Source organism: Pituophis catenifer, unplaced genomic scaffold (genome assembly GCF_029215685.1).
Source record: "Pituophis catenifer annectens isolate HBS135680 unplaced genomic scaffold, rPitCat1.0.hap2 SCAF_16, whole genome shotgun sequence".
NCBI lineage: Eukaryota > Metazoa > Chordata > Lepidosauria > Squamata > Colubridae > Pituophis > Pituophis catenifer.
In genome coordinates this window covers 1,124,389-1,142,279 of record NW_027256896.1, presented here as the reverse complement: position 1 = coordinate 1,142,279, position 17,891 = coordinate 1,124,389, and the positions used below count along the sequence as shown (strand labels likewise).

The window sequence follows — 17,891 nt, the reverse complement described above, 5'->3', positions numbered from 1 at the left end:
TTGCACAGCTTCATCTGATGTACCAGTTTTCTATATCAGGCTGCCAGGTCTTCCTCCAGACAGTAACTCATGTTGTGGTGATCTCAAGACTTGACTATTGCAATATGCTCTATGAGGAGCTGCCCTTGAAGACCACTCAGAAGCTCCAACCAGCCCAGAAGGCAGTGATGGGCATGCTCTAATATGCTCATGTAATGCTGCTGTTTTGCCAGCAGCACTAGTTGCCCACACAGCATCTGTCCCCAAGAACCCTGCAGGTCAGTGTGCTTCAGGTTCCTTCAATAAGGCAAGGCTGTCTATTGAGACCCCTCCTCTGGGACAGGCAGACCTGAACAACCCCCTCCCTGCGGGTGTTTGGAAGCGGCCTGAGGCCTGAAGACATGGCTCTTCACCTGGGTCTTTGCAGAGGCTTTTAATCCAGAAAATGGTGGCCTTCTTTTGTTTCCACCCAGTTTGTTATCCTGTCATCTCTGTCTTCCTTTTTGTTTCCTGTCATTTTTCTTGCCCTCCAAGGGAAAAAAACATTTCGATGAAATTCCATGAGTGGAGCAAGGCATTTCTGCCCCCTCCTTTAATGTCAGGTGGTTATGTGGATGCCCTGCCCTTCACTGCCCTTCACTCTAGGGCTCTGCAGCTTCCCCTTCCTTCAGTCCCACACCTGGCACAAGGGGGCCTTTTTAGTGGCAACACTAAATCTCTCCTCCTGCTGATGTTTGGAAAAAAGATCCCACTCAACTTCTCAACTTTGATGGAGACATTCTAAAGTTGAACAAGCTGGCTGGGAAGAATCTGAAAAAGCTCCTTGGTGACCATCCTGCAGAACATCCAGAAATGGAGCCTCTGCTTCAAGATGCCCACTTAGGAAGCACCCCAGTTCTCCATAAGAGCCTCCATCTTATTATCAGTAGGTGCTGCACTGACTCAGATCCACAAGGAATTATGGATTAGAATCTGAGCATTTTGAAATCAGGATCTGAAGAAATGATTCAGGTTGGCTGCACTTTCACTTCTTAATAAGCATGCCTGGAATTGCCCTGAAGACAAGGAAAGAGCCTTGTGGTTTGGAGTCCAAAATGTCAACTGTAAATACAGACATAAACACACATGCCGAGACAGAAACATGCAAAACATTTCAGCTAAAAGCTGACTGATTAGTGCTATGAGGAAATATTCATTTAGCAGTATCAAAGGAGGAGATCATGGCTCTATGATTTCATGATTCAAGGAGCAATGCTAGCCCAAGAAGTCACTTCTTCTGTTCTTTCCAACAGGGAGCCAGAACCAAGGTTGCTGGGAATTCTGGAACTTGTAGTCCTAATGCATTTGTGGGCCAATGTGACACAAGTTGGGTAAACACACCAAGGTTTACTCAGCCACAACTGCCTGGGTTCACCTGGCACATTAAGCAGGAAATCAGGGTGTGCAAATTATAGTTGCCAGACTTTACAATGCAATTATACAAAGAGGTTTCTCTACCTCTTACCTCTCTAATACAGAGATATCAGTAGAACAACTCAGAAATTAAAACATTCAGGAGAAATCAAATAAACTATATTGTGATTTAAAGAGTTGTGTGAACCGGACTGGGATTCAGAAAAACACTGCCAGATTCAACTAATGGCCTCAAATACATTGCAGATTTTCCAGTTTAATTCCACGGTCACTCATGAACAACCCCTCACCCCGGTGAGCTCTGAACCTCTCAGTTACACTCTGTTTCTCAGCCTTTACAATTTCGAGCTGTGTAGACTGCAACTCCCAGAATTCCCAAGCCAGCGTGCTTGTTAAAGTCCACAAATGTTAAAGTTGCTGAGGTTGAAAAACCCTGGGCTGCACCATGAAGGAGAATTGGGAAGCCCCTTTGGAGAAAAATCAACAAATGGGTCCCATTCAAGGTCTCAAACTTGCAAAAGCAGCACTAGCAGCCAATAGCAATGATGCCACAAGGATGACACACAGCCAGCAGTATTATCATGCAAATGTAGCCATTCAGTCCTTGAATCCCCCCTACATCTGATGCAAGAATGTAAGTCACAACAGCGTTTGCATAATGACATCATCGCACAGAATGGGAGGAAGGGACCTTGGAGGTCTCCTAGTCCTACCCCCTGCTCAAGGCAGGAGCCTTCTGCCATCCCAGTCAAATGATTTATCTCCCCCACTTCACACACCTATGTCTTGGAATGTACCTCTTAATTCTCCCCAGTGTGAGAATTCTGCTGCAGGATCCATTGGTCGTGTTTTCATGATCCCAAACCCAGATTAACAAAGCCAAATGGAATCCAGTTCCCACAATACACTGACTGACAAGCTTCCCAAAGGCATTTTAGCTTCATCTGGGGTGCCTTCAAAGCAGCAAGTGAGAACAGAACGAGCTGAAAGTATTGTGGTGTTCCATCCTGCACATCAGTCCTCAGCACTAGCCCATAAGAACATGCTTTAGCCACCTGCTTATACATTTACAGCTGGGAAAAAGAAAAGGAGGATGCGTCCCCACCTGGTCACCCAAATGTGGCTGTTGTTCACCCCAAGGTAGACAAGTCCCCCTGTGTGGCTGACAGCAGAAGGCAGCTCTTCCTGCCTTCCTAAGCAGCTCGCCGCTTTCCACCACCAGTGGTTATTAGCAGGCACCCTGAGGCCTCCTTTTCTGAGGGACAACCAGGAAGTCTTGATTCCTTTCCTGTTTGGCCGATGGGCATGACTGCAGGTCCGGCGCTGCCCTCTCAGGTACATTCAATGGGAGGGAGATGGGAACGTGAATCAATCCACCCCACTTGACCTTCCATGTCCAAATAAAAGGCCTGGAAAATTTCCAGGGCGGATTTCAATGTGCTCAATTCTCCCCATTAGGCTGATCTCCAACATCAGCCACTCAGCAAACAAGTTTCGGTTAAGCAGAAGTTGCAGAAAGGTGTTTGCAGGGATGCCAGAGGTGCTGCCGAAAGGCGGGAAGGAAGCCTGGAGCCAAGGAAAGCAGAGCGAGGTAAGTGAGACAGTGACAAGCGAGCCACATCCAGAGAGACCACGGTTCTCCTGGGGAGTGACCACCTGGTCTCTGAATCCCCTCTGAAACACAGTTAGTCTCCTTGCTGGCAAGAGCTGCGCTATGGACTTAGGCAAAGCAGGGCAAACTGACTCTCTGCAGCCTCCAGGCCAAAAAGCAGAATATCAATCAAAGACACAAATCCTCCTCCCCACTCCACATAGACAAGGCCAGCAGCCACTGCTGTCTTTTCCTTCCTTCCTTCCACCTGTTCATTTCTCACTCGTTTGGCCGGCTTCCAGCCCAGGCTCCTGGTCATGAGAACTTCATTAACATCACCCCTTTCATTATAAATGCACCTTCTCCGTCGCCTTGGCTCCCTGCAGCGGATAGCTCAGTTCTCTGTGATTCTGCCCCAAAGGAGGAGGGGAAAGGGCCAGGACCACCAGCCAGAGGCTCCCTCTCAGCCTAGCCTGCCTCGCAAGGCTGGTGCTGGCAGGGAAAAAAGGTTGGAGTTATGTTAGAAAAGCAGGAGGAAAGGCAGGACCTGACTAAATCATGATAAAGTTGCACAGCCCTGCTCCTCATTCAGGACACTTGATGGATGGCCGCCTGCGTGTGGCCCTCCAGTCTTATAATTTCTCTCCTGACTAAAACATCTCAATTACCACCAAAGAGCTGCTATGGGATGCCTTATTTTGGGATATTATTATGGGATAGCTTATTTATTTTCCGCTTTTGAGGCCAAGCGGCAGGAACCTCAGCCCCAGAGTCCCCCTTGTTTTCTCTCTGAACACAACAGACATCCTTTAACCCTTCCATCTGCAGAGCCCCAAATGAGACCCCTGCCTGCCCTTTGAAAGCAGCTTTGGGCTCAGCCCCCTCCCCCAGCAGATGCAGAAAAGGAGACTGCTCCCCCCCCAACACTGTCACAAGGGAAGACACACAAGCTTGGCAGATCTAACATGCCCATCAAGCAAATGAGGTTTTGCCCTCTCTAGAGGGGTGGCAAGGAAGCCTCCATGGAGGCCTCTCCTCATTTTAATCTTATACCAACCCTGTCAGTGTCAGTCAGTTTAGGTGACAGAGAGTAACTGGCCAAACTTCCCAATGAGCTCCAGCTGTGTATGGTCTCTCTTCCCAGTCCAGGATCAGCGCTTTATCTGGGACCTTTCTCTTTATTGTGGGCCCAACCCCCAGGACCCCCCAGCCTGTGAATCCTCTCCATTTTCCTGGGCCTTTGGATGGCTCATTTGAGCGGGTCCTCCAGGCACAAGGCTTGTTTTGTTTACACAGCAGGGGAAGGGAGGGCTCCGTTTACATACTAAACTTTCCTGCTGCAAGTCCTCCGAAGCAGCTTGAAGGGAAGGGGGTCACTCACTTCTCAGGCTTGAAATATTGAAAGCAAACAGTGAACAAGCTGTTTCTATCCCCCAAACCTGCTGCGGGGTCTCTAGCAATCCAAATCCCCCCTGCCCCCACCCCCTCATCAAAGGGAACAGAAGAAACGGGGGGGGGGGGGATCCAGCAGGCTGACATGTTGTTTCTCCCTTCCCTGCGCATGGGTAGTTTCCATGTAAATCCCCCTTAAACCACAGCTGTAGATGCACCCGCCAGGTTTCCTGATCTCCATCACTGCAACAGCCACTGCCACCCAGACACCTCTGGGGATGTTGGGACCGATTTTCCAGAATTCCCAGCCAGTCTGGCTTCCGATGAGAATCCTGGGACCACTCCAAAACCGGCTGCCACCTGAGGCTTAACCTGGCAGGCACCTCGAGGCCCCTCCCAGAAGTAGCCCCTCTGCCCTGATTTAAAGGTGGAAACAGCCCAGATGTGCAAAAGGGAGATGGCGGGGGTCTTTGCGGCTCCGGTTCTGAGAGTTTGGCTCCTGAACCCCCCAAGCCGAGGCAGGTCCCTCGGCTTGCCTGCCCTGATAACTCAGGGAGGAGCCCGCCAAGACCCTTATCTGCCGGGCCAGCCGGGCAGGGCAGCCGGGCATCTTCCCCGCTCCAAGTGTTCCCGAGCTCCCTTCCGTCGGGGGCCAAAGCGGCCGAAGAGCGGCTGATTCGGGGCCACCCGCGGGTCTGGGGCCCCGAAGTTTGGGTACCGGAGGGGGAGCCGCGGGCGATTCAGGGCTGAGGCGCCCGGAGCCCCCCGCCCGCCGCGCTTTTAAGGGCTCCGGCGGCCCAGCTCTTCCAGATAGACTGCGCCGCCCGGGGAGGCTCGTCTGCCCGCCCAGCGGACCCACCTGGTGGTGCGTCTCCTTCTCCACGTTGACGCCGTTGACTTCGAGCAGGCGGTCCCCGGCGCGCAGCCCCGCCGCCTCGGCCGGCGAGCCGGGCTCGACCTTGCGGATGAACTGGCCGCTCTTGCCCTTCTCGCCGTGCAGGTGGAAGCCGTAGCCCTGCTCGCCGCGCAGCATCTGACAGAGGCGCGGCTGGCGGCGGGGCGCGCCCTGCTCCATGGCCGGCCGCAGCTCCTGGCTCCGCTCCGCTCCCGACGGCCCGGCCGGGCGAGCAACAGCCAGCCAGCCAGCGGGGCGGCGCTCGGCGCGGGGGCGTCTCCGGGCCGCCCCGGCCGCCCCCGCGCCCGCCCCGCGCTCCGCAACGGCGCCCACAGCGCCCGCAGGCGGCCAGCGGCCAGGCCGGCCCGCAGCTCCCCGGCTCCGGCGGGGCTGCGCGACCCGCTCCCCGCCCCCTGCGCCAGGACCCCGCCCCTCCCGCCGCCCGGGCAGGCGAGGAGCGGGGCGGAGGCGGGCGGAGCGGAGCGCCTCTGGGCGCGTGCAGAGCGCGGAGCGGGCGGCCGAGCGAGCGAGCGAGCGCAGTCCCGCTCTGGACCCTCCCGCCAGGGACCGGCTGGGAGGAAAAGGGAGCTGCGGCGGCCGGACTCCGCGGCGCATCATCCGTGCAGTTGGGAGCGGAGCCCGAGCCGCCTCCGGCTCTTTCGGGCAAGTCTGGCTTACGAGGGGGCGGACGGGGCCTCGGCCCTTTCGGGGACCCTTGCGCGGGACGGCCGCGCCTCCCAGCCTCCTCTCCAGAGTGGCCTGGTTCTTCCGCACAGCCGGCAAGGTCGGCTAGCTCAGTGAAGCGGGGTTGAGCAAAGCAGGGCTTGAAGGAGGCCCCTTAACTTGACCCGGCCCTCGGGAGACTTTCCGAAGGCCAACCTGGCTCGGGCTCAGACCATTCCGGGGCAGCTGAGTAAGTTCAAGCAGCTGCTCTGGGTTTCAAACCCCCCCCCCCGTTGCCCCCCGCCCCCCCCCTCCCGCCAGCCAGGGCTACCTGCAGGGAATGTGCTTTTGTTCATTCAGAGAACGTCGGAGCCTCCGAATGAGCGCTTGGGTCGTTTAGCGGGAGCTGCTTGGATGCCAGCAAAATACACTGAGACGCTTTTCCGCTGATTCCGCCCACCCCCACCCCGCCTTTCGGCAGGTGTTCTGCAGGTGTTCTGTGGCACCCAGAGCAGAGCAGGCAGAAAGGCCAATTTAATATCCCAGGGGCTTCGAATGGCTGGGAACAGCCAGGACCCAGTATGCTGGCTAAAACAATTTAGCAGCTGAAAGAAGAGAGATCAGAGGCTGGCAGCTTTGCTGCTATGTCAGCCTGTCATTTTCATACCCTGTAAGCAAACGGGTATTTAAAATAATGCTGTGCCCAAAATCTGCATTGCGGTTTCATTTGTTTTGCCCCTGCAGACGTGGCTTAGGGGGAGATGCCACAGCCTTTATTTTCAATTCCTCTTAGTGGGCTTTTCAACCTACTTTGATTGGTTGGGGATGATGGAGGGTGAAACCGCTGGAGAGAGGATGGAGCAGCGAAAGGCCGAACCGGACCATCCACTTGCAGACAGCTGGGCTACCGAATCACTTATTACATTCCAAAACATCTTCCTCCGATCCTCAGATTTTCAATTACATTTTCTTCTTGGTCAAAAGAAATTTGAAAAGCAAATTCTCTTTCATCAGACTGATTAAAAATTGGCAGAAAAATAGCATTTGTCTGCATGATACTAGCAGAATGCAGATTTATGATTACTCTTCTATATGGCTGAAGGAATTCCCCTGCCAAGGCTAGGTAGCTTGCTCCATATTTATTTCGTTATTATTTAATTAATACCTGCCCCCTCCCTGTTTTCTGAGAAGTCGAGGAGAGCAACCCCTCTTTCTTGGGAGCATCCCTTAATTTTATCCCAGTCAAATCAGGTTGTCAAGTGAGTTCAAAAGGGGGTCTCTGTTCCCCCAGTCAGGCACATTAATCAGTCATCAGTTTATACTTTGCATCAACTTTAAGACTGAGTGATCAGCAATTACAAGAGTGCCTCTGTGCACATGTAGAGAGCAGGCCTTTGACTTAGGTAGGGACTTTCAGGGAGTCTGACTTTAGAATCCTCTGGGATCTGCCCTGCATTTCTCTACATCCATGCTATATGGGATGTAGCTGCTTTGGTGCCCACGTGCCAGAGCCTTTCTCCCAATGACAGGAGAGAGCGCAGGATGTGTGCCAGTGGCTCGTCCGGTGGTGGCATGGGTTGACTGTTGCTTTTCTCACAAAACCACATGGGCTTCCCTTCTTTCCCTGGGAAGCAAAAGTCGGGCTGGGCCAAGCCAAGGTTGTCAGCTGCCCTGAGCTGCGAATCCAGGGGCTTTCCTACCCAGGGCAGGCAGCAAGACAGAAATTTCCAAGACGTCTTCTTAGAGGGAAGCTGGGTTAATCTTTTCCCACAACTGCTGGGAAATTCTGCAGCAACCAGTTCCGGCCAGACTCCAATACCTGGTCTGTGTTCCTGCTGGCAGCAGATTGCAAATGGCTATTTACCTTGCCCCTGCCCCTCTTCCTCAGGGTTACATCATTATCCAAAAATATATGGCTGAAATTGTGTAAGTAACAATGACAAGGGGCAGCATTCATTCATTTGGGCACGGCCAGTTCCTCATGACAGTCCCAAACAGGCATTCAGCCTCCTCAGATCTTGATCATGCCTTGGGCTTCCAATGCACCAAGCTGGCAGTGCCAAGGAGACGCTTCTGGGTGGCTGGCAAAAAGTGAGGGCAGCTGTGATTGAGCTGATGCAGCTCCTCTCTAGCTGCATCAGCTGGAAGATGACAGGAGCTGCATCATTAAAACTAGTCCGACTGGGCCTCAGTCTTGCTCCTTCCAAATTTTAGTCTAGAAGGATGGAGAGAGGGAAAGAGATAGGTAGACAGACAGACAGACAGACAGACAGACAGACAGACAGACAGATCCAGACCCAGATAGATGTTGGTGAAATTGAAATCGGTGGGAAAGGAGATCACTGAACACTCAGAGCATGGACTCGAGTGTAGAGATGTGGGATCAGCTCAGCTGGGATACCCACTGTGTGAATTGGAGGCTGTATTTTTTTACTGCTCTTATATTTCACCTTTTCTCTAAGATTTAGGGCAATATATGTTAGGATCTATTACAACCCCAAAGCAGCCCTGTAAGATAGGAGAATTAAGAGCATAACTGACCCAAAGTTGGCCAGAGAGCCATAAACTATATGGGGATTTAAACCCCACACCTCAGAATCTTAGGTTATTCCGCTAGCAGGATGAGTTTGAGGCTAGAATGAAGAAAATTGAGAGACTCGTTGCTCACAAGTGACTTGTGAATAACCTAAACAATATTGGATGGAAATTAGTAATACAAAATGTTGAATATTAATGTACAGTTTGGACCAGAAACTTCTCTGATAGTTTTTGGAAAACTCACATGGTGCTTTGTTGTTATATATAATAACAGCAGCGTGATTTTTATATGCTCAGCATTGAAAAGATCCTACACAGCATCCACCCAAACTAATAATTATATAATTTGAAGTACAGGTAGTGCTTGCCTTACAACAATTCATTTAGTGTCCAAAATTACAATGGCACTGAAAAACGATCACTACTTATCACCATTTTTCACACGACCATTGCAGCATTCCCCATGGTCACGTGATCAAAATTTGGGCCCTTGGCAACTGACTCACAGTTGCAGTGTCCAGGGTCATGTGATCGTCTTTTGCGACCTGACAAAAAAGTCAATGGGGGGCTCAGATTCATTTAACAACTGTGTTAGTAACTTAACAACTGTGGCAAGAAAGATCGTAAAATTGGGCAAAACTCATTTAACAAATGTCTCACTTACCAACAGAAATTTTGGGCTCAATTGTGTTTGTAAGATGAGGACTATCTGTTTTAGTACTGCTATATACTGCTTTGCTAAGACCACATTTGGAATTCTGCATCCAATTCTGGTCACCACGATGTAAAAAAGATGTTGAGACTCTAGAAAGAGTGCAGAGAAGAGCAACAAAGAGGATTAGGGGACTGGAGGCTAAAACATACAATGAACAGTTGTAGGAACCAGGTATGTCTAATCAGTGGTGAAATCTGAACCGGTTTTCTGTCGGTTTGCTGGCTGCACATGCGCACTGCACACCAAAGGCACGCTGCATGCACAGTGCGCACCAAAAGGAGGCTTGGAGAAGTAGAAGGGGGGGGGGAATCAGCTGTGGCGCGCAATTTAGCTTTGCTAGAAAGCAGGATTTCTAGTTAAGCCAAACTGCGCTGCACAGCTGATCCCCTCCCCTGCTGTTCTACTTACCGCCGCAAGCCTCCTTTTGCGTAATCCTTTCTAGCAAAACCAAACCCTGCTGCACAGCTGATTGTCGGAAATACCAGTTTGGAGGAACTAGTAGCTTTTTAAACTGCCGGTTCAACCAAACCAATAGCTAACTACTGGTTCGCCCAAACTGGTAGCTTTTTTTTTACTACCAATTTGCCCGAACTGGTAGCATTTCACCCCTGTGTCTAGTCTAACAAAGAGAAGGATTAGGGGTGACATGGTAGCAGTCTTCCAATATTTGAAGGGCTGTCAACCTATTCTCCAAACCACTTGAGAGCAACCACTTGAGGGCAAGTAACCGATGGAAGTTTAACAAAGAGCGATCCAACCTAGAATTAAGGAGAAATTTCATGACGGTAAGAACAATTAATCAGTGGAACAGTTCATCTCTTGTAGTTGTGGGTGCTCCATAATTGGAGGTATTTAAGAACTTGTCTGCAGTGGTCTAGATCTCCAGCTTGAGCAGGTGGTTGGAGTAAAAGACCTCGAAGGTCCCTTCCATCTCTGTTATTCTGTTATTCTGTTATTCTATAAGAGTTGAATATAAGCATTCTTTATATCCTTCGAAGAAGTTGGAAGTTATTCTTTATATATATTTGTTTTCCTTATACTTTCTATACTCCTGCTTTTTATACTTTTTATACTTTTTCACACTTCTGTCCCTTTCTCTTTTTACTCTATCATTTCCTTTAATTGTTAGACTGTATTTTTATGTCTATGTTGTGTAAAATGTAATGAAATTATCATGAACATATAGTGTGAGAGACTCGTGTGCTTTTTCCTACCTCTTAGAAGAAAGATAAACATTAAGAAATTGAAGCACTGCATTAAAAAACGCCTATGCAATGGAGGAAAAAGTGTGCAAACCTGGATTATTTTCCTGTGGATTCTGTGTTTCCTTGCTGTATCTTAACCGTGTGGCAAAATGACTCCATGCTGCCATCTCTTGAGCAGCAGCAGCCAGTTTAAGTCTAAACCCCCTCAGGTCCAATGTATCCTTTTTGGAAGAAGAGGAAGGGGGCTGCTTTACTTGGGAACAAAGGGCTGCAGTTGGGGAGGGAGGGGGGAGCCAAGGGTTTGCCTTCTTTTTTTTCTGGGAGGTTTTGGGAGATGAACTTTCTATAGCACATGAGATGCTTCAAGTAGACAGTTCTACCTTTTGCACATCATTAGAAGCTGGGTTATTGTTTCCCATGATTCATTTCTGATGGGCTCAGATTGCTGTATGGCCCTCCCCAACCCATTTGATTCATGTTTCAAGGATTATGTGAATGCAGAAATTGGGCTAATTCAATAAATAGGTTAAAATGTGAACAGAGTTGTTGCATCTTAGGCCTTTTGCAAATCTTAATACGTGAGATTTCCTCCTTTTCACACTGAAGATCAGTGGAAAATTGCACCAGTCATGTTCAGGAAAGCAGCAGGGAAGGGAAGAATCGCATGGATGAAACTCCTTAGCTCCCTTGCTGCTGCCCTCTTGAACATGCTATCAGGGGTTGTAGTCCCAAAGGTGCTTTTTTAAAGAGGCAACTGGACTTCCTTGTTTTTTCTTTGAAGATGTTCTGCTTTTCATCCAAGAAGCTTCTTCAGCTCTGACTGGATGGCAGGGAATGGAAGGATTCCTTGCAGACAGCTGGTCATTTGCATTCTTTAAGAGCAGGGGTCCCCAACCTTTTGGACCTCAGGGACTACCAAGTTCATAATTTTAAATTTTGCGGACCACTAATACGAATCCAGTGTTCCGCTTGCTGAAGCACCTGGATTCCCATGACGGGATGGGATCCTTCAGGCACTCTCCCTCCTCTCTCTCTCTCTCTCTCCCTCCCTCCCATTCTTTCTATCTCATTTTCTCTTTCTCTCTCCCCCTCTCTCTTTTTCTCTCTCCCACTCTTTCTCTCTCATTCTCTCTTTCCCTCTCTTTCTCTCTCTCCCACTCTTTCTCTCTCATTCTTTCATTCTTTGTCTCTTTCTCTCTCTGTCTCATTCTGATTCTCTCTCTCTCATTCTCTCTCTCTCTCTCTCATCTCGTGGGACAGCCAGTGTCTTGGGGCTGAGAGGAAATCAAGCATCTCCCTGAGAGACCGAGGTGCGCGGAGCACCAACAAGGGCCGGAAGAAGTGTGGGAGCAAAGTACTACTTGAACTTGCACTGCATGAGCATTCGCCTTGGTATATTTGCGCCAGCCGGTGGCGCAAAGCAGCCCTCATCTCCTGCCGCTTGGGATTCTGAGCAGTAAATGGTGACTGGTCCAGGGAGCAGATGGATTTTGCTCTCCATTACAGATGCCAGATCGTCCCCCTGCAAGCTCTTATCTCTTGAGGAGCGCTCTCTGTAGCGGCGCTGGAAACTTTGGTCGGGCTCCTCAAGAGACGAGAGCTTGCAGGGGGCCAATCTGGTGTCTGCAATGGAGAGCAAAATCTGGCTTCTTCTCTCTGCTGTAAGTGTGGCATCAGGATTCCACCTTGGTATATTTGCAGTGCAAGGCAGCCCTCATCTCCTGCCGCTTAGGACTCAGAGCGGTAAATGATGACTGGTACGGGGAGCAGCCGGATTTTGCTCTCCATTGTGGATGCATGTAGGGGTCATGTGGGGTGCAGCTTCAGATGGCTCCATCCTCCTGGTATGCCACGACAGTTGACCTTGAGTGGTTATCAGCGCGCCTCCCAGCTGCAGAGAAATGCTGAGGAAAACTTTCTCCCATTGACTCCACCAGTTCACTTTCCGTCCCAAACATCCAGACAGCTCCCCCATCACCCCGTTACAATGGCAGCCGAGCAAGCAAGCAATATAAATGTGGAGGCTGACATTCGGCCCTCCTGTAGAAGAGACATTATTCCTAGAAGACAAACAGAATAAGGGAAAATAGAAAATTACATAACCAGGAACATAAGTACAGCTCCAGAATTAAGGTTTATCAGGATATTTGGAATAGAACAATTGCAGCTGCTTCGGAGCCCTAACATCTCACTCATTTACCCATTCAGACTGAGCTAAAGGGAAATGTTTCCAGGCCACCAAGTACTGCAGCTTACTGCGATGTTTCCTCGAATCCAATATTTCTTTGACCTCAAAATGCTGTTCCTCTTCAATGAGTCTGGGGACAGGAGGAGGTCCTTGGTCTGGACGTAAAGGGGACGTACGCTCGGGTTTCAGCAAACTAACATGAAACACCGGATGAATCCTTTGCAAGGTTTTAGGCAGCTCTAATTGCACTGTAACTGGGTTAACTATGCATACGATAGGGAAAGGACCCACGTATTTGGCCCCAAGTTTTTTCGACTTTTGGGTAGTTTACAAGTACTTGGTGGAAAGGAAAACCCTATCTCCTACCTTATAATCCCTACCCTGAAGTCTTTTCTTATCAGCTTGGACTTTATGAGCTTGGTGAGCCTCGTCCAGGGCCTTACGTGTTACGAACCAAGTACCACATAGCTGTTCAATCCATTCAGCCAAAGAAGGAATCTGTGGGTTTTCCTGAGGTAACTCCGGGATGGGCACAAAGTCTTGGCCGGAGGCTACCTTAAAGGGGGTAAACCCAGTACTGCTGTGTATAGAGTTATTATAGGCAACCTCTGCAAACGGCAACAAGTCTGCCCAGTTATCTTGCTGATAATTTATGTAACATCTAGGTATTGTTCCAACACCGAGTTAGTTCTTTCACAAGCCCCATTGGTCTGAGGGTGGTGGGCGGACCTTAACCCCTGGGCGGAGCCTAACAATCCCAGGAACTCCTTCCAAAAGTGGGAGGTGAACTGGACCCCTCTGAGATTATTCATTCTGGAGCCCCGTGTAATCTATACACATGTTGGACAAACAATTTAGCTAGAGTTTTAGCCGAAGGGATCTTGGGACATGGGATAAAATGCACTTGTTTAAAAAACAAATCAGTAACCACCCAAATGACTGTATCCCCTCCACTTTCGGGCAACTCAACAATAAAATCCATGGACATTTCCTTCTATGGGGCTCCTGGCCTGGCTACACTCTGAAGCAGCCCAGGTGGTTTCCCAGGAGGCCTCTTTGCTGAAGCACATATGGGGCAGCTCGCCACATAGGCTTCTATGTCTTTCGTCAGTGCCGGCCACCAGAACTGTCGTTTAACTAAATGTAATGTATTCATGAAACCAAAATGCCCAACAATTTTAGCATCATGGGTGTATTGTAATACTGCCCCCCTCAGGCTGGCGGGGACATATGGTTTCGCTCCCACCCATGCGAGACCCTCCCGAAGCATACACTCATTGGAGTAGGCTAAAAACCACTCGTCAGTTTTTAGTGCTTCTTTTAACTGCTTGCTCAACTCACCGGACAAGGTTAGGTTCCCTTTTGCCTGGGCTCTGGTAACCACTGGTGCCATCAGCTGTTTCAAGGAGATAACCGGATGAATCATTTCCTCTTGAACACTATTGTATTGAGGCAGTCTCGAGAGGGCATCTGCCATAAAGTTCTTCTCTCCAAGAAGGTAGCGCAGGGAGAAATTAAATCGGTTAAAGTGTTGAGCCCAGTGGATTTGCTTAGGCGACAGTTTTTGTGGCGTTTTTAAGACCTCTAGGTTTTTGTGATCAGTTCACACCTCAAAGGGGTGTTTTGCCCCTTCCAGGAAATGCCTCCATGTTAACAGCGCTCAACGCACAGCAAAAGCCTCCTTCTCCCAGATGGGCCATCTCCTCCCGGTCTCAGATAATTTCCAAGAGGTATAGGCACAGGGTTGCAAATTCCCCTCAGCATTTGCTTGGAGTAGCACCGCCCTGACAGCCACATCGCTGGCGTCGGCCTGAACAACAATGTCAGAGTGTTTAAGAATAAGGGCCTGGTGGCTCAGCAGACTAAAAAAGCATTGTGATTAACACCAGCTGTCTGCAATTACTGTAAGTTTGAATCTCACCAGTCTCAAGGTTGACTCAGCCTTCCATCCTTTCTAAGGTAGGTTAAATGAGGACCCAGTTTGTGGGGGCAATAAGCTGACTTTGTATAAATATACAAAAGTATGAAGGCTATTGCTTAATGCATTGTAAGCTGCCCTGAGTCTCCGGAGAAGGGCGGCATATAAATCAAATTAAAAAAAAAACAAAAAACCGGTTCAGTAGCAAACAGTCATTTCAGTTTCTCAAAAGCTGCCTGACATTCCATAGTCCACTCGAGAGGCCGGGAGGGCTTTGGCCTCGTCCCTCCTTTTGTTTTCAGAAGGCTAGTAATCGGTAAGGCAAATAGCGTTCAGGTTCTTATAGTCAACCACCAGGCAGTAAGACCCATCCTTCTTCTCCTGGAATAGCACCGGGGCGGCTACACGTGGCCTAGCCGGTTGGATGAAGCCGCATTTCAGGTTTTTATCAATAAAGTCTCATAGTTCCCCCAACTCCCAGGGGGTCATGAGGTAGATCTTTGGTTTAGGGAGCTTTACCCGAGGAAGGAATTCTATACTACAGTCTGTAGGCCAGTGGGGGGGTGGGGTAGTACATCTGACACCTTCTCACTAAACACCTCCCAGAGGTCCTGGTACTCTTTTGGGATCTTTTCCTCCCCCACAATGTATTCTGTTGCAGTTGCTGCACCTCATTCGCCACTTTGGCCACGCAATAGGGGTTCTCCCCTCTTTTCCCTTGCTGGTTAGAGCGGATGTGCAATACCCATCTTCCAATTTATGCGCGGGTTCCATTTTCAGAGGCAGGTACAAGAGGTCATTCCATGCCAGGGGCCACAATAAAGCTCAGAGTTTCTAGGTGATCCCCCATCCTCATCTCAATCAGTTTGATTACAAAATGGGCTGCCCCCTCCCCCCCCAGTTACCGACCCATCTAGCTGACAGAATGCAATGGGCCTTTTCAGCGTTTTTAGTCTTAGACCCATCTCTTCCACAATCTCAGGGCTGATGACACACCTGGTGCATCCCGAATCTAGAAGGGCTAGCATGTTCCCCTGGGCCCTGGTGGATAGTACCTTTAGTTTTACTGGGATGGTCATGGGTCCTCCATTCTGACTTACCAGGAGATCCTCGTTGGAATCGGTTTCGGTTTCGCTATCATTGGCGACAGTCGGAGTTCTCAATTCACCCTGTTTCAGGGGAGCGAACTCAACGACTTCTAGCCCTTTTAGGACGGTTTCGTGGGGTTTTGTAGGCATTTTGTCGAGTCTCTTCCCTCTACTAGGGGTCGCCTTGGGTCCAGGCTTAGAGAAACACTCAGCCGCTCGGTGCCCCTCCTTTCCACATCTGAAGCACGCGGTGGACTTCAGCTTGGAGACTGCAGGTCCCACTGTAGCCTTTGGAGCCCCCTTGTGGGATGAGGAGAGTGGTTGGCTCCAGGTGTGCCCACCGCAGAAATGATCTCTGGCCAAGTCGATCTCCACATCAGCGGCCAGCACATACCAACTTTGCCGATCCCTAGGGGCCCCTCGGGAGCAGCAATCCTTGTAGACATCCTCATTAAGACCATCCTTATAGCTTTCCAGCAGGGCTACTTCTGACCACCCTCTCATGTAGGGCACCAGCTCGCAGAACTCCTGGGTGTACTCCGCCACCAATCTCTGCCCCTGATGTATGGACTTCATTCTAATTCTCGCCCTTCGCTCAGCTAATGGGTCCTCAAAGCATGTTCTGAGGGCTGCCATGAACTGGTCATAATTTCTCATCAGAGGGGAATCTTCATTATGGAGTCCCACCATCCACTCAGCTGCCACCCCCTCCAGGGCCCTGGTAACGCACCTCACGCATGCGGCATCTGAGGGGAAATCTTCCCCCCAGTCTTGCATGTGGTTCCACACTTGGGTTAAAAAGAATCCCAGTCCTTTCGGATCTCCCCCGTATCTTATTGATAGCAAGGGAATTTTGGGCTTTTTTCGCCTCCGTGGCAAGGCCTGCCCAACAGGAGTGTGACGGGGAGATCACAGAACCAGCAGTTCCCATATCCTCCTGGTCACTGTCTTGGTCAGACATTCTTTGCTAAGCCCCCACAGTAGTTTTCCGGGATGGCTGTTAATTGCAGACCTTGCTTAATGTCAGGCATGCCTCCTTTCAACACTCAAGAAAGAAAAACCCCGACTCCATTTTCATAGAGAAAGGTACTTTTACTGAGTATGAACTGAATGCAACCAAAGAAAAGCAAGGGCTGAGGCAATAGGAGCGAAAATCACATATAGAAAGCATCCTTAAAACCCTCCCCCCAATGGTCCAGTCAGGATTATCCAATCCACATCCCCCCAAGGGGTCATGTGGGGTGCAGCTTCCGATGGTTCCATCCTTCTGGTATGCCAGGACGGTTGACCTTGACTGGTTACCAGCTGCAGAGAAACGCTCAGGAAAACTTTTTCCCATTTACTCCACCAGCTCACTTCCCCCTCCAGACATCCAGACAGCTCCCCCCTCCCCCCATTACAATGGCAGCCAAGCAAGCAAGCAATATAAATGTGGAGGCTGACAAAGCCTCTGATGATTGCACGGCTCAGCTGAGCATGGACCAGGTGGGGGGAGGGGCAGGGATTTTTGCTACCAGTTCTGCAAACCACCTGCTGCCATTCTTATCAGATCAGGTGATCCAGTCCAAACCGGGAGCATTTCACCCCTGCTTGGGGGTTTATCTGTGTCCTCAGGGTCACCTGAGCAGTGCAAATGGTTCCTGTAGTCTGCCATTTTTCCTCTGGAAACTTGTTCCTACTCCCACACCATTCAAAGGCTATTCATTCCAAATTGTATAGCTAAAAGTCTGTGGAGATTCTAAGTTATGCAGATCATGGTTGTCCCAAAGGTGCTTTTTTCAGGAGGCAACTGGACTTCCTTGGGTTTTTTTTCAGGAGTTGTACTTCAATCACATTTGGAAAACAGCTTTTAATCCCCCCACCTCCCTCCTCCCCAAAATATAGCCAGTAGGTGGCACTACCGCCATTCCAGTGGGTGAATTTCTGACAAATTTGCCTCCCTTCCAGCCACTGCTACTTTTCCCTACTTGTTAGGCTGTTTCCCAGCCCAGAATTAGGACTGAGGGGGGGAAACATGATAAACTCTGAGGGAGATTAATTTTATGGATTAATGCAATAGCTAATTAGGGCAAAAGGGACTGTTAGGAATACATAAAGGTGTGAGCATTTGTAACCCTAGAATCACAAGACTGAGGACCAAGTCCAGCTTCCCGCTCAGCCTAGGAATCCTAATTCAGTGAAAGCATCTCAGTAAGTGGGCTTTGAGGAGGAGAAGCTGAGCTTCTCTTTCGGTCTTTGCACCCACTGTCAAACTTTTCCAACGTTCAAGAAGATTTCTTTCCTGTCTTTAACTTTAAATTACAAGG

At 49.7% G+C, this 17,891-nt stretch overlaps 1 protein-coding gene across 1 annotated transcript in view; it reads right to left on the bottom strand.

The window, feature by feature from the left end:
* The window catches only part of NHERF2 (NHERF family PDZ scaffold protein 2), a 96,837-nt gene extending 91,312 nt beyond the window's left edge, over positions 1-5,525 (bottom strand). The window contains exon 1 of the mRNA XM_070955042.1: positions 5,235-5,525. Coding sequence (XP_070811143.1) covers positions 5,235-5,450 — 216 coding nt within the window. The 5' untranslated portion in view covers positions 5,451-5,525. The remainder of the gene's footprint in view (positions 1-5,234) is intronic.
* Between the last annotated feature and the right edge of the window lie 12,366 nt (positions 5,526-17,891).